At 46.3% G+C, this 15602-nt stretch overlaps 2 protein-coding genes across 3 annotated transcripts; one reads left to right on the top strand and one right to left on the bottom strand.

Moving 5' to 3' along the window:
• Positions 1-451: 451 nt before the first annotated feature.
• efs (embryonal Fyn-associated substrate) lies at positions 452-12461 on the bottom strand. Of its 2 annotated transcripts, none has more exons than XM_080792657.1 (8): positions 12312-12461; positions 11595-11859; positions 9561-10841; positions 9061-9177; positions 5681-6673; positions 4884-4958; positions 3283-3540; positions 452-2515 (listed from the first exon to the last, which is right to left on the bottom strand). In XM_080792657.1, the coding sequence occupies exons 2-8, from the start codon at positions 11604-11606 to the stop codon at positions 2333-2335; spliced, it is 2919 nt and encodes a 972-aa protein (XP_080648783.1). In that variant the 5' UTR covers positions 11607-11859; positions 12312-12461; the 3' UTR covers positions 452-2332. The 2 variants fall into 2 exon arrangements, with proteins under 2 accessions (XP_080648783.1, XP_080648784.1); XM_080792658.1 differs by having other exon boundaries at positions 11595-11809; positions 12312-12435.
• Positions 12462-12789: 328 nt separating this feature from the next.
• On the top strand, positions 12790-15332 carry dhrs4 (dehydrogenase/reductase (SDR family) member 4). The gene is made up of 9 exons (XM_080792660.1): positions 12790-12922; positions 13378-13493; positions 13863-14040; positions 14197-14298; positions 14448-14518; positions 14624-14675; positions 14802-14936; positions 15032-15087; positions 15195-15332. Exons 2-9 carry the CDS (start codon positions 13381-13383, stop codon positions 15307-15309), a joined length of 822 nt encoding a protein of 273 aa, XP_080648786.1. The 5' UTR covers positions 12790-12922; positions 13378-13380; the 3' UTR covers positions 15310-15332.
• The last annotated feature ends 270 nt before the right edge of the window (positions 15333-15602 follow it).

The following is a 15602-nucleotide window of genomic DNA, read 5'->3' as shown; positions in this document are numbered from 1 at the left end:
ATGAGTTAGGTTGTCACTGGCCAGCATGCACACCCATAGCCCCTAATATACAGGTTTAATGTTTGTTTTTAGTTCAATGTTCGTTAAAAGATAATTTGTTTTTGATACCGTTTGTTTTACATCATCATCACCTAATCATAGCATGAGAGCGCCCCTCACTTCACACGGGTGTGATTTTTACAACTAAAAATACTTAAAACCTAATAATCAGACTAAAATCTTGTTGTGTAAAAATTGAACCAAATACACACGATGATCCATTTGGTTCAATTTGTACACCCTTACATTTTAATTAACACAGCATTTGACTGTCTTGTAAAAGTGTGATTTGCATTTCAACACTCAGAATTAAATAAACATTATTTGACTGTAGTGTAAAAAAGAATGCAAGAAGCAATCATGGACATATTTATGCTAATTACTTTGTGGAGAAAAAAAAAGGACATGGCAATAAATGAGACACGTTTTTTTATCTTTGAAAAACAAACAAAAAAATGTATTTGTGCATTTTTTAAGGGAAATACAGGACAGACACCAAATTAGTGTTCTACTTCGATGACACATCTGACCTCAGCAAATAACTCACTCAAATGAGTTTCTAGTGTGTGGAGAAAAAAAAACATTCTTATACAAAAATATAACAAAAAAGCAATCATAGCTTCAATCATAGGAACTTTTTTCCAGAAACAATATTGTTTAATTCACTGAGTGAAAACGTCCCTGGTTATATGTGCATATATAAATTTAAAGAAACTTAAAGCCATGCATATCCGAAAGCAAAATATATTATTGTTTGTTATTTGTTACCGTTTTTGCCAGAGTGCAGGCAGGCATTTATTTCAGCAATACTGTGACCGTCCAGTAGGTGGCAGAACAGGGCAAAACCAGTAGGGCCAATGTTGAGCAAGACGCAAATTGGAACTACAAGATATCAATTATTTTAAATATTGTTTGCACAATGCCACTCCGCATTATTTTGGCACAGCGTAATGGAAATTATGTATTGTGACTCGATAATGAAAATGGAAAACAGCTGTATCAAAAATGAAAAATGTCTATTTCAGATACTTGAAAGAACACTGAAATGTCACCAACTTGGCAAACCAAATAGGTGAATTATATCTGAGTTTATACAGCTCATTATAAAATACCTCCAACATCTCTCCAGCAAGACATGGCCTGTTCCAATGTCCATAATTCCATTCCGCACACTGTAGGAAGCTTTCCGTTCCTACTATCACTCACAATCCCTTAAATTATAGGTAGTAAACCTGGAGAATCTGTACATTTTTTGTAGTTGGATAATAAGAATTGTTAACTGGTAAAATACTTTAGCGTCTTTTAAAAGGCAAAAAGAGTTAAAGCAAAGGAAGCGATGCAAAATTCACACATGCTCACCAAAACAAGACAGGTAGAGACACGCACACTTGGCCAACAGGTTTCTTATCCGTTACCAACCCGTAGCCGTGGGAAAGAATTCGTCCTTTTCTCACCCTACCATCACTCTCAATCTCTGCAGACAGGACTGTGGTTGTTCTCCTTCATGAGAAGTGTTAAGACTCTTTAGAAATGTACTGACATGGATATAGCCGTTTCATTCCATAGTACTAAACGAGGGTGTATGGTGGCTACATTCATCTCTATTTTCCAATGGGAATTATAGGGGATTTATAGAAACAAAAACACCCCTGAAGTGAAAACAGCTAAAACGGTGGAAGTTGTTGAAAAGAAAATGTGCCACATCACAATTTCTGGAAAGCCCGGAACACTAATCCTGGAACCACGTCACTCTTAACGACATCAAGCATTCCTTTCAAAAACCACACTAACAAGTAAGCTAATACCGTTGTGTACAGCTTGTGCTATTTACCGAGCTATTTTTGGGAAAGGGAGGGGGTGGTTAAATAAATAGACAGGAAGGAAATGTCTACTGGTGAGAGGCAAACAATATAGCAAATATAACAAAGCAAAGCTCCCAAGATAAGTGGTCCATAAGGACACTTAAATGTCACAACAAGGCTTCAGAAAACGTATCAATAAGTTATTAACACAAAAAGACAAGTGTGCTTGGCACCAAAGCACAGTGGTAAGCGAAACAAAGACAAAACAGCACACCGATCTGAAAAGAACAGCATCTTAACATACTCAAAAATCCAGCCGGGTGACAGCTAACCACTTCTTCCATAATTGTCATTGTTCTTCAAATCCCATTCCACTGAAATGCAACATAAACTAAAAATGGAACAACAAATAAGGCATTTCAGAGAGGGAAAATGCACATTGTAGTGTAAACAAAGTTTCACGAAAATGTGAGATTTATATATCAGCATCATCAAGATATTTCAGCCAGCCGCTGCAGCAGGCCTGAGAACCCCGCCGCTTGCTGCGAGAGCTCCGCGACACGGTCGACCATTTCTTGGGTGGCCGAGACCGATGGGTAGTTCTGGGCTGCTCCCTTGGTTGCCACGACAACTGTTTTCAAAGCCTGGCACAGCCGTCCACCCGAGGTTGTGACCTGGGGAGGGGTGGAGGGAAATAATTAGACAGCTGTAAAAAATAAAAATAAAGAGTTGACAGTTGTCAACTGTCCTCACTGCTGTATAGAGCGTCACAGTCCCGCCCCCTACCAGGGCCCAGGAAATTATTCTCCGTTCATTTTCCTCATAGACATTTCAGAAAGTATTTATTTAAAGACGGTTACGCCGTGGACAAAGCCAACTCTTGTCGTGACAAATCATGACAACAAACCAAAAAAATTGGGCCGAACAAATAATTAGAAAGAAGAAAACAATGGCAGCTTACAACACTTTTTTTTGTTGTTTTTCTTCTTAGTAATTATTTGGTTGGTCCAAAATATTGTGTTTGTTGTCATGAGTTGTCACGACTCGAGTTGGCTTTGTACGCGGCGCAACCGTCTTTAAATAAATACCTTTTGAAATGTCAATGGGAAAAATGCATTGGGAATCATTTCCTGGGCCTGGCGTCGTCATGAAAGGGGGTGGGACTGCGACGCTCTATTGCTAATCAACCAAGCTAGCATTGAGCAGTGGCTATTTTCAAACTGACCTAATTGAGAGCTATGGTGCTTCCCTCAGAGAGGCATTATACTTTTTTTTTTACATGTGGAAACTGCAATGCTGTTCCAGTTTACACACACACACACATTTTCCCTCAGGGGTCCACAACAATACCCCTTGAGCTTTTGTGTTTGTATATCCTGTACACGTTTGCACAAATATATATCCATGTGTATATGCATTTGTCAATAAAAGCAATAATAACCTTGGCCCTGAGGTCAGGAGAGGTGAGGAGGCGGGACAGAGTGTCCCCTATGAACACCAGCTTGTGGGCAGTCACAATGAGACTCTTTCCCCTGGCAACAAAGATGCGAGGAGGCTGGTTCCCTTGCACGCTGCTGTACAGCACATCGATGGAGTCCGCCAGACAGGAAAGGTGGGCCAGACTCTGAGAGGAGTAGAAGGACAGCAGCTCCGAGTCCTCCAGGGAGAGAGAGACAGGCATGGGAGGGGACGGGCTCAGCTAGAGAGAGGGAGCATAGAGAGAGAGAGAGTTTGAGGGTCATGTTCAAGAGTTTTGTTGCGATTGTCGACAGCTCAGGTATTAGAAAGACAGTGCTGCTAAATGCACAAAGTGTAACACAGTGCTTTCCTATGACACGGTGAAGACTGGGGGAACATCTTCACTGAAGAAACACTGGTTGCATTATGTAACCCTCCGGTGCGTCGGATAGGCGGGGGTGACGCCGACGCTCCCGATACGAGCAGTCTCTCAAGTCGTGGTGAAAATAAGCATAATGTCGGACACACTACGGGTCTATTATACCTGGGTTGATTTAGAATCGGATCCTATTGTAATCGGCTCTGTTTTCGGAACGGGTCCAATGCTTTTCAGGGCCGTTTCGGGGCAGGGTAAAGTAAATTAGAATGTTTCTCGGGGCCGTTCGATTCGGTCCAAATATCCTCGGTTCCATTTCAGAACGGGTGCAATGTTATGGATCCGTGCTACCCTCTAACCTACATACATAAATAAACCTCGACATACCGGTAGGTTAATGGGAGTAGTCTGTCTAGTCAGTGTCTACTGTCTCTACACAAACAAACCTATCATTTTTGTGTGTTTGACACGTGTCAAAGGCCTTGGTGCCTAGACCGGTTGAGCTAACTGTCCGGGCCACAAACCTATCACTTTTATTTGACTCCAGATCAGCGGAGTCATCAGGATTCCCAGTCCAGGTCTGTATTGCTCTTTACTTTAATGCGATATGCAACATTGTGCATATGTGCGATGGAACCCCAATCGCCTCTCGCTGAATATCTGCAGCGTTTTGTGTGCAACCATCAGCATTTAATAAATGTGATCGCTCATTGGATCACATCGGTCCAAGGGACGTTTGTTAGATCTGCACCAGAATTCGAATGAATCTTCACACCTGCCAAACGAAGCGCAACTTTCCGATAACATGTAGCGGGAGTCATTTTAAAATCGCAGTAAAACATCCTGGTGTGAATGAAACCTTAGTCTTTAGAGTCAGTTGATGTTGCATCAACAATGTGAGCAAACACAGACAGGCTCAGACCAGATCCAAAGAGCAGATTATCCATCAACGTTACAGGGTCGATGAGTCACACTGCCCATTAGTAAACAGTACACATTCTCTCACGGAGTGAATCAATGACTTGTCTATGTGCACTTGCTGTGTGTTCTGTGTGTGCTGTGTGTGTGTGTGTGTGTGTGTGTGTGTGTGTGTGTGTGTGTGTGTGTGACGTGTTTGTTTAAGACTTTCCGTTTCTCTCTGTGTATTGTGAAAATGCATGTGTGAGAGATTGTATGTCTTGTGTGTAAAAAAATAATAAAAGACGTACTCTGGGCTCTGTGGTGATGGTTTGTGTTTGTCCGTTCTCAACTGGAGCGTCAGGGGGAGGCGGCTCTGGTTTTCCCTGCGAGGAGAGAGAGAGGATGTATGTTAAGACATGACTGCAATTAAGAAGAAGAAAAGATAGTGACCCAAATAAATGTGACAAAGGTTCAAGTTTATTTGTAAATCCCTGCAGGCGCACATTTAAAGGGATACTTCACCCCTTTTGCAACCAGATCTTATTGTCTCCACCAGGCCGAAGGCATGGGGAGAGAGTATGTTTTGCACTCCGTCTGTGTGTCCCTCCCTCACTCCGTCCGTGTGTGTGTGTGTGTGTGTGTGTGTGTGTGTGTGTGTGTGTGTGTGTGTGTGTGTCCGTCTGTTACCAGCTAATCTCCAGCACCGTTAACCTGGTCGATGCCAAATTTTGCACTATTATAGCACCACCAGGAGGCCTCAACCTGACCTGGTCGATGTTTGGGAGACAAGAAACACTTCCCTGGGGGCTTTTATGTGGGCAATAATGTGTTTTTAATTATTTTAGTATTTCCAAGTGTCCATGATGTCATGAACCAGTACTTGGCTCACTTACTTCCTGGAAGAAAAGGGGTGAAGTGTCCCTTTAACAAAAAGGGAAAAAACACCCTCAAACAGGCAAGGGAAAACACCCTCGCCAAGAAAGACAAAAAGTAAATAAAATACAAAAGAAACATCAGGAAGGAACCGTATAAGAGCAGTATATTCACAAAATGTACCCCATCACCATTTATCACGTAGCTCAAGCTGAACACACAGAAGACTGACCTGTAGCTTGACGTATCCCACACTGTCTCCAACAGGTAAGGGGGCTGGAGTGGGGGTCAGGCCGATGCCTGCGTACTCATTAGTGTCCGGGTCATCCTCTTCCTCGCCGAGGCCCACCGTGAGGGTCACAGACGACGGCGCGGGAGGCAACGGGAAAGCCGGCTGGGGCGTCGGGGGCAAGGGCCTCTCCTGGATCCAGCTGCCTTTGCGCGAGCCCATCCCTCCCGCGGGCGCCTTCCCGTCGCCGGTCACCGGGAGCGCGGGCAGCGGCCTGCGGGACAGGGAGTCCTGGGAGGGCAGACGGGGTCGTCCCTGATGTAAGAGCAGAGCGCTCTCCTCCAGAGCCCGCTGGACCAGCGACAGGATTCCGTCCGACGGAGGGGCGTTCCCCGCGGCCGTCAGCGCGGGCAGGAGGTCCGAGAGACGCGTCCACGTCTGCTGGAGCTGCGGCGGAGGAGGAGGATCGGCGGCGGCGGCGGCGTGGCTGGCCTTCCACGCGGCCAGGATCTCGGCCAACGAGGCGGCCAGCTCCCGCGACGACAGCGTGGACGGAGGGCAGGCGGCCACGTTCAGCACCGCCTGCACCAGGCCGGAGAGGGAGACGCGCCAGTGGACGTCGCCGCCCGAGCCGTTGCTCGACACCGAGAGGCGGCGGGTGGTGGAGGAGGAGGAGGAGGAAGACGAGTGAGTCAGGACGACGTCGAGGGCGAGCGCCGGCATGTCGTAGATGCCGCAGTCGGACTCAACCGAGATGCCCCCTGTTGGACGTTGGTCGCTGCCACTGGCGCGTTTCTCGGAGACGGCGTAACCCTGGCCCTTCCGCGTGGCGTCGTCGGCGCCGGACAGGCCAGCGACGTGTTCCCCCGGGAGAAGAGGCAGACCCGGGAGGGTCGGGACGCTGTAGACGTCGTCCGCGTCGTCGGCCACTGAGCCGCCGCTGTGCTGCAGGTCTGATGTCGACACGTTCAGCACGAGGGTGGGAACGTCGTAGACCTGCAAAAGAGGGGGATGCTGCTTAGACATTTAACCCATTTTGACCTGAGATCAGATTCTAAAAATGTCTTCTACATCCTGACAGTTTTCTGAAAAAGCCATGGTTCTATGTCAGTCGTTCTTCGATTTTTCAAAAATAGCAGACCTACAAGCTCGTAGCGTGCCAATCAGTGGCGGCTATGAGCTTGTACAGTAGATTTTTCAATAGCTAAAGCATAACATTATGCTAACACCAAAAGGGGTTCCCGCCCCAAAATAGCTAAAGCATAACATAATGCTAACACCAAAAGGGGTTCCCGCGGCGTTGAGTACTAGTTCTATTTTTGCACGCACAAAAAAGATTTAGAGGAATGCAAACCCAACAGCTGTGGGGAATCCAACCATACACTAAATGAACAATAAAACAGTCACACAGCCCACAATGCAAAGAGGTTTGTTAAAGCCACCGTTTTGACTTACGTCGTCAATGAACCAACTTGGGGTCACCCTAACATTGTTCTTTTAAAAATCAGTGGATCATAATGTCTTGAATACATGTTGACTGTTTTATAGTTTCCATTCCCTGAAGAAGGCAGTATTTCTGTCCGAAACGTTGTTTTGTTTTCTCTGTGTCCACAATAAACTCTTGGCATTTGGCAGCTACGATTGTGCAGCTATAGTGTACATTCTTTCCTTTTCTCTGACTGTTTTAGTTTACCAGTATTCAATATTTTTTCCATTATTAATCTTCCAAGAGTCTTTTTTTTATCTCTAGAGAATTTTGCACCCAGTCCATCCGTGTGTCCTTTGTGGGCTGTGCACAGGCACTCCCTGGGGTAACAAGACAACTCACCCCGTTTCTGTTTTCCTCCCAGAATTCTCCCCAGTGAGGGGTGGGAGAGGCTGGACAGCAGACAGCTGGACTTTGAATTTCTCTAACTATAAACTTTCATGACAGCAGACAGCCTAAGTACAAATATAAGTTATGAAAAGCTACTACAGTGAAGTCTGTTCACAGAAGTTGTTGTAAGATATGTGGGGATTATCTGACGAGGTACCATTTGAGTGGGCAAAACCTTACATAATACTAAATAATAAGATATTTGACAGTACTCAATTTTGTCCTAACATCAAATCAACAAATCGGTACAGGTCATTCAGATTTTTCATATTACATTCAGATTCAGCAGATTGGCTTCCAAAGTTTGCAGGAGTGCTCTGTTAATTGTCAAATAACGTCCGGTTGCAGTGCAACTTTGAATGCACTCACTCACTACGTTGGGGAACCAATGTCACCTTTTTAACATTGCCATATTATAGCGCCACAAGGAGGCAGATTTTTGCTGAATATTGTTTTTTATAGGAGCACTTTTCTAGTTAACTATATATTGAACAGTGGGCAGTTAAATTTTACACATTCGTCAAATTGTATCACTGCCATTACATCTACTAATATTGCTGTGCACTGCAGACATACAAATACAAATTAACTGCCAGGGTTAGTATATCATGGGGCTTCAGTACCAAGAAAAGAACAGACTACGGAAATGTAAGTCAAACGCACAAGAACAACAATAAGTAATGACGTAGCTACTCGAGAGTAGAGTGGCAGTGCTTAGCAGGAACCCAGCCATGCTATTGGAGAGTGGCGCATGACAGGTGGGTGTGACTAGGAGAAAATAGCAGTAGCAGCAGCTTTCTAACCGGACAGACCGGCTTCCACAGCAGACAGAGACAGGTGTGGCCTTGCTCTAAAGAAATGGGGGGGGGGGGGTGCAGACTGCAGACCAATGATGGAATGTGTGAGTAAAGAAATGGTGCAAGGACATTTGATAGTCATCCCTTGTTGTGGCCTACTTCGCTTCTATAGGCATGAGAAGAAAGTGAATCCCCCCCCCCCCCCCCCCCCTCAATCTACTACAAATATGTATGTGTATGAATATGGTTACAGATTCATATACAAATTCCTTGCATGTGCCTTAGAGTAAATGAGAACAGTAGTAGATAACATACAACATGACAAATTAACAGACAGTAGTGAGGTGACACTGAAAGACTTGAGCTCCTTTCACACTTGCACTTAACTGTATTGTGTTTTCCAGACCTAAACAGGGCTGTATGTATGAACTAACTGTCCAAAACAGTAGGATTTGACATGCAACAGACTTTCACACTGCCAGCTCCCTTGAGTTAAGTTGTGGTAATGTCCCATTGAGCCCCACAATGGCTCGATATGTGAATGGATAATTGATTGTTACATTTAAGTGCGAGTAGCAAATGTGTGCGTCTCCTACACAGACACCACCCCTCGCTTATCAAACAGGCCATTTACATGTGTGAAAGACCAACACCGGACATTGGACAATGTCACAAGTTGAGAAATGAGAAAGGGTCTTTGGAGTTTTTACCTCTGACTCGGGGTCAGCTTGTGGTGGCACCGTGCGGGGGGTATCATAGATGCCGTCATCGTCACCGTCACCGAGGGCTGAACGCTTCCATCTACCACTGGGAGGAGTGTCATATACCTATACCAGAAGAACAAAACAAAGTTAGCCAATTCAGGGGGGAAAAAAATATATAATCTTTCAAAATATAGGTTCTATAAGGGAAACAAAATGTCTTAATATCACTCCATTTAATTTGCCAATTTGACCACAGTTAGATTTCACCCATTGTAGGTTTTCACATCAATCTGTTTTTCCACTCCACAAGACAAACTTCTTGGCTGAATGTGACCTTCCTTACTCAGCTGATGGACCATGGGCAATCTATTTATCAATTTGAGAGTCTGGCAGGACACCAAACTTTCAGAGTTTGAGAACACCTCCTGTATTTAATATGGAACATGCCGGTGAGCATGACTCGTTTACAGATGTGACTATGGCATTGTGTGACTGTTTTCTTTTACCTGGTCATCTGTGGGATCCTCATAGTCTTGATTCTCTCCACTTTTGTTGTGTAAATTGTTCTTTCTCTCCAGGCCTCCATTCACCCCGTCCTCGTTACCCTGAGAAACTCCCTTCTGTTGGTTTCCTTCCAGCAAACTAGCAGGGGCAGCCTGAGGGTTGGTTCCGAGGGCGATTTGAGAAGACGGTACAGTGGTGTCTTTCCTAGTGACTCCCCTCACTGGCGGTGCTGGCGGAGGGGGCTTTCGGGCAAAGTTAGGCGACCCGGGAACCCTGCCCTGCCCTGCTCTGACCAGCAACGGGGACCCCCGGTGAGTGGCCAGGCCAGGCTTTCCCCGAGCAATGGCGACACCTTTCAAGTGAGGTCTGGGGGACGCTTGGGCAGGGGAAGCCGTGGCTGGAATCCTGTGAAGCCCGGCTCCCACGGGGGTCGGAGTCTGGTACACGTCCGGAGTCTCCTGAGCCAGTTTGGGCTGGGGTGTGATTCCATTGGCCAAGGTGAGGCTGCAAACGGCAGCAGTCTGGCTAGAGGCAACCGCAGCCACGCCTCCTGTCGGGGTCTGGTAGACCTCGTCACCGACCAGCGGCGTGCCCAAGCGGGGCACCAAGTAACAGCCGTCAGGTTGTCCGGTCACTATCGTTTCCCTGGGGACCAGGTAGGTAGAGTCATCCGGCTCCTCAATCGATCTGGGAACTCCAGCAGGGGCGAGGTAAACAGACTCGGGAGCCAGCAAATGACCGTGATACTGTGCTGCTGCAGCAGGACCAGGAGTCGTGGGCGTCTGGTAGAGCATTCCAGACTCCGCGGCTCGTCCTCTGAGAGACGGGGAGCGGGGACGCCCTGGCCCCGCCACCCCGACGTCCCAGTCGGGCCGGGGTCGCGTACCCGAGCTCGAGTGGGAGCGCGGCCGGCCTCCGTCGACCCTGCGGAGCTCGCCGGGCCGAGTCGACACCGATCCGGGGCTCTGGTATAGCCCGTCGCTCGCGCCGGTCGGGGAGTTGTAGACCCCGTCGACGTCCTCCACCAGCAGCGAGGGGCCGGGAGACAGGTAGACGGAGTCCTCGCTGACGCCCCGGCGGAGGTCCGAACCCGCCACTGCCGTCTGGAGGAGGCGGAGGCGGTTGGCGGGAGCGATGCCCTGCCTGCCGTGTAGCGAGCAGAGCCACCATCCTGGGCCGCCGCCCTGCTCCTGTTCCAGCACCATTAAGATGTCGCCCTTGCGGAAGGCCAGCTCCTCCGGGCTCTCTGCTGCATTGTCAAACAGTGCCTTTGCCAGGACCGTCTAAAAGAGCAGAGATGACAAAATGAGAGGAATGGAGGGATACAAAACACACCCAGCAGCAAATGTCCATGAAGAAGCTGAAATAAACGGGTATTAGTAACTTCAGAGAAGTTTGTGTCTTGCATCTGCGTACGACAAACAAACAGTACATTGACATTGGTGACACAAAGTCACATGGGGAAAATGGCTGATTGTTTACGGCTGTTGAATGGAGAGAGAATAGGGACCATCCCGTCAAGCAAATACATGAGAGGGAGGCACGAAGGGTAAAAATGTAAATGTTAATTCACTGCACTTCTGGTAAAGGAGAGGGGGGCGGGGGAGATCAATGGTCGAAATGGACAAGAGGGGGACTAATGGTAATGAGAGAAGAGAGTGAGGGGGGGAAGGGAGAGGGGGCACATCTGTCCCTTGTTGTTTGGGGTTTAATTGCCATCTCAAAGCCAGAGAGTCAAGCCCCCTTTCATTAACCCCCCTGGGGCTTCATTGAGCCATGTGGGCCCGTTTGGGATGGTAATGGAGGGAGAGCAAAGACAACAGTCTCAGGAGGACGCAGACAAAATAAAATATCAAAATCCCATTCACCATGGGACAGATCCAATCCCTCCCAAAAAAGACCATATTTTGGTTTAACAAAGTCTTCTTAGTTTACAGTGTTATACGGTACATCATACTAATACTATCATGTCAAGAAGGGGGGAAAGTACATGTGAACCACACACAAAGAAACACCTTTCACGTTACTGTACTCACCGAGAGGGACATTTTGCCGTCTGTCAAGACTACACTGTAATGTAATTCCTCTGTAATATTCACACGCTATAAGAGGCCATACGAGTCGACATGGCCCTGGTTCATCCATCTAGATCAGCCGTGGATCTGGTAGACAGCTCGGACCAACGCATCGGCCGGTGGACTAACTTGCTCGGGGATACACCGCTGGGTCTGCGTGGTGGTGGGACACATCTCTGGACACACAGACAGTCACACACACGCCTGGATCAATACGTCCCGAGACCTGTCGCCAATGTTCATTAAAAGAAAAGTAAAAAAGCAACACTTCAGTCTTGACTCCCGTTCCAAACTCAAAGACACTGTGGTTAAGTTAAAAGACACACATGAACTAGCGCAGGGCTGGCTGGTGGAGCGGCAGCTGTCTGCCCTTTCCTTTCCACGCCCAGTCAGTGGTTGTTGCAGAATGCTAACCGTTAGCATCGTTAGCAGCAGTGATACCAGTCCACTACTACGTGGCGTCTATTAGCGAACGATGCGGCCGTTGAAAGGCAGCGTCGATGCGGGTTCAAATGAGAGCTAAACGTGCCGCTAAGCAGCCGAGGCCTGTTCGCTACCCGGTTATTAACCCGTCATACCATGCATAGACATTTAAAAACAACGCCGAGCTATGCTAACCGCAACAGCATTGCCTGGACAAGATTGCTAATAACCACAATACCAAAGTGTTTTTCTTACCGTCACCAGACTTCAAACCTCACATTGGTCAATGATGTGTGTGTGGTGGCCGTTGCACAAGCCACTTTGTTTCAGTCGACTGAATTCAAGGCCAATAATAGGTGGTCAATAATATTCCTAAAACGGTGGCAACAAAAACGTAATCACGCCTCCTTGGAGTCGTGCGCCCTCTCGCTGATTTGATAGCACATGGATGGGTGTCGCACGACTCCCCGTGAAGCTCACATGGGTGTTGAGATCGCGTAGTGAAGTATGCGCAGCTCAGACAAGAGCGCAGCCGATGGTCAGTGGTTTGGATTGAGACGTCATCTTGGGATACGTTCACTACTGGCGTGTGCAATTAATTTAAAAGCTGCACAAAACCAAATAAATGCAGTGGATTGTTCCTGGACGAGCGGAGTGGTTATTGATGCGATGGTTTGAAGAAATTGCTTTAAATAAGCGGATAACTATTCGATTTAAACTCTTATTTTGATATAATAGCAACAAGCGGTGTACCCGGAAATCAGACTGCATCCAATCACAACACATGACCGTTCTAGGTTGTAAATTAACTTCTGTGATCACAAGTAATAAGTAAAGAACCTCAGTTCCAGTTTTGCATTATAAGGGTAAGCTGTAACCGTACGCATATTAGTTAGCCCTTAGCCGTAAATTCTGCCGTTTTAACATTAAAATCCTGTATTACCCATTCATAGGACCATTGTTATTGTGTGACATTGCTTCAATGCTTCATCCTGACATGATTGTGATGTTGCTTCATGCTTTGCAGTAATGTGGGATATATTAATTATCGCGTACAGTGGCATACTGACACTGTATATGACAACAGAACAACATACTGCCGAGCATGAATAGAAATAATGATTTTACCGATCGGCCTTGAGGCAATCAAAACTGCTCCACTTGGAGGACAATGAGTACAGTCCAGAAACGTGCCCATGCAGCAACCTCTGCCCTATATAATAAGTTACTATCTGATCATCACTGTTTCTGATCTCGGGGTGATGTTGAGGAGTGTCAAATCAGATCCATAATATAATATCACTGTTTGTTTTCTGTTCAGGTGATGTTGAGGAGTGTCTTTAGGGGCCTTTTGACCAATCCTGTCACTGGGCGTAGGAACATGTCTCAAACTAATCTTGCCGGAAAGGTTGCCATAGTTACTGCTTCTACAGATGGGTAAGAAATAAAGTGGTATGGTGCAAAGCAAAGTTACCATGTTTACCCAGGGTAACTGGACTAAGCTCAATAACTTGTTTACAGCCAGACCCTGCTCATAGAACATTTCATGGTAGGGGTTCAATGCCTTGCTCAAGGGCACTTCAGCGGGGATAATTTTAACGTGCCGGTCCGGGGATACGAACTAGCGACCTTCCGCTATCAAGACCACGCTCCGCAAACCGTTCGGCCACCGCTGCCACGTGCATATGCAGCCTACATACCTGCACCTTTTGTCAGGCTGGACCTAACAAACATAGCACAACTTCACTAACCTTTACAGAAAACTATACTATATGATTCACCAATTACGGCATATTTTCACCTCAGAATCGGCCTGGCTGCAGCCCAGGCCCTGGGCCACAGAGGGGCCCACGTGGTGGTGAGCAGCCGGCGCCAGGCCAACGTGGATAAGGCCGTAGAACTCCTGCAGAGCCAGAGCATACAAGTGACCGGGACCACCTGTAATGTTGGCAAGAGTGAGGACCGAGAAAAACTGGTTCAAATGGTGAGGCGCATACTCAAGTGGTCCTGAAATTTAAACCACAAAGACCACTATCTAGGTGTGTTCAGTGGTTGCTTGCCGCTTGTATTACTGGACCTAGTCTTTTGCTCTGTTTTTAAAAAGTATAATTTAAGCCTATATTGCTGTGTTTCCTTACAGACTCTGGACCAGTGTGGAGGTGTGGATATCCTGGTCAACAATGCCGCAGTCAACCCTTTCTTTGGAAACATCTTGGATTCCACAGAGGAGGTTTGGGACAAGGTACAATTATTGTGAACTTCTCTCTTACTTTGGAAATGCATCCCCCATTCTTCCCTGCATTGATGTGTGAAATGGTTAATGCTGCCATGCCGGTAGAATGTACTGAGGTTAAATAGTAGTTGAGCTCCATTCCTCCCTGTACATTCTAGATCCTGGATGTAAATGTAAAATCAGCCTTCCTTATGACCAAACTGGTGGTTCCTCACATGGAGAAAAGAGGGTGAGAGAAAGAAACATGTCTTTGAGGAGACCATCTAAAAGAGGGTTTTCTGAAACCACTACAAGTTTTGTATATCTTCCAATTGAACTTTACATTTTCTTTCAGAGGGGGGAGTGTGGTGTTTGTGTCATCTGTAGCTGGGTACCAACCCATGCAGGTTAGTATGTGGCATACACATAGCTAAAATGTGCTGCAAATTTAGAAAAGATCTATGTAAAACATTGTTTCTTTGTATGCTCTCCATTTGTTTTTAAACGAGCACTTGTACATCCTGGTTTCTTAGGCGTTGGGCCCTTACAGTGTGAGTAAGACGGCATTGCTGGGGTTGACCAAGGCACTGGCCCCAGAGTTGGCTCATAGTAATATAAGAGTCAACTGTGTAGCCCCCGGAGTCATCAAGACCCGCTTCAGCGCTGCGGTACATACAAACACACACCTTTATCTTACACTCTAGTCAAGAGCTTCAATGTTTCATTTAAAACGTTTTATCAATTCATTCGTCTTTTCTCTCAGTTATGGCAAGATGAAGATGTTGCGGACGAGTTCAAGAAGCAGCTTTGCATCAAAAGGTATTTCTACATTTTGGGATCTTTCACACAATCCTGCTGCCTGCACTGTCCGCATTTGGTTAGTGGTGTATGATGACTAATTCTTTCTCATTTTTTCTTCCATTCAGAATAGGAGAACCAGAGGAAATTGGTGGAGTGATTGCTTTTTTGTGCTCGAAGGATGCTTCTTACATCACAGGGGAGACCATCACAGTTACAGGAGGGATGAGCTGTAGACTCTGAATCAAAACAATATTTGTACTGCAATTAGTACATTTATATTATTTCTAGTGTTCAGCATACATGAGCATTTCCTTTAAGAAATGGCTCTCATCCCATTTACAATGTTGGGGGAAATCTCATCCGGTGTTTGGATCAAAGCGAAAAAGATGACAAACTCTGCCTACTAATCACATCTATAATGCGCTACACTACAGAGTGAGCTTGGAGGAATTAAGGTGGAGGGCTCACTATTCTTGTCTTGTTTAAAAAAGTGAAAGTGGTGATATACTGTGTGTGTATATAGGCCTATATTA

Source organism: Protomyctophum bolini, assembly GCF_963924005.1.
Source record: "Protomyctophum bolini genome assembly, chromosome: 20".
Classification (NCBI taxonomy): Eukaryota; Metazoa; Chordata; class Actinopteri; order Myctophiformes; family Myctophidae; genus Protomyctophum; species Protomyctophum bolini.
This window is presented reverse-complemented; position numbering and strand designations above follow the sequence as displayed.

Bases quoted from the DNA above. Each gene is read 5' to 3' on its own strand.
- dhrs4 (XM_080792660.1), top strand. From the start codon at position 13,381: ATGTTGAGGAGTGTCTTTAGGGGCCTTTTGACCAATCCTGTCACTGGG. The intron at 14,299-14,447 runs GTACAATTATTG...TGTACATTCTAG, and splicing joins CAGAGGAGGTTTGGGACAAG to ATCCTGGATGTAAATGTAAA. The intron at 14,676-14,801 runs GTTAGTATGTGG...CTGGTTTCTTAG, and splicing joins CTGGGTACCAACCCATGCAG to GCGTTGGGCCCTTACAGTGT.
- efs (XM_080792657.1), bottom strand. The intron at 4,959-5,680 runs GTCAGTCTTCTG...CTCTCCTCGCAG, and splicing joins TGGGATACGTCAAGCTACAG to GGAAAACCAGAGCCGCCTCC. The intron at 3,541-4,883 runs GTACGTCTTTTA...CCCTCTCTCTAG, and splicing joins CCATCACCACAGAGCCCAGA to CTGAGCCCGTCCCCTCCCAT.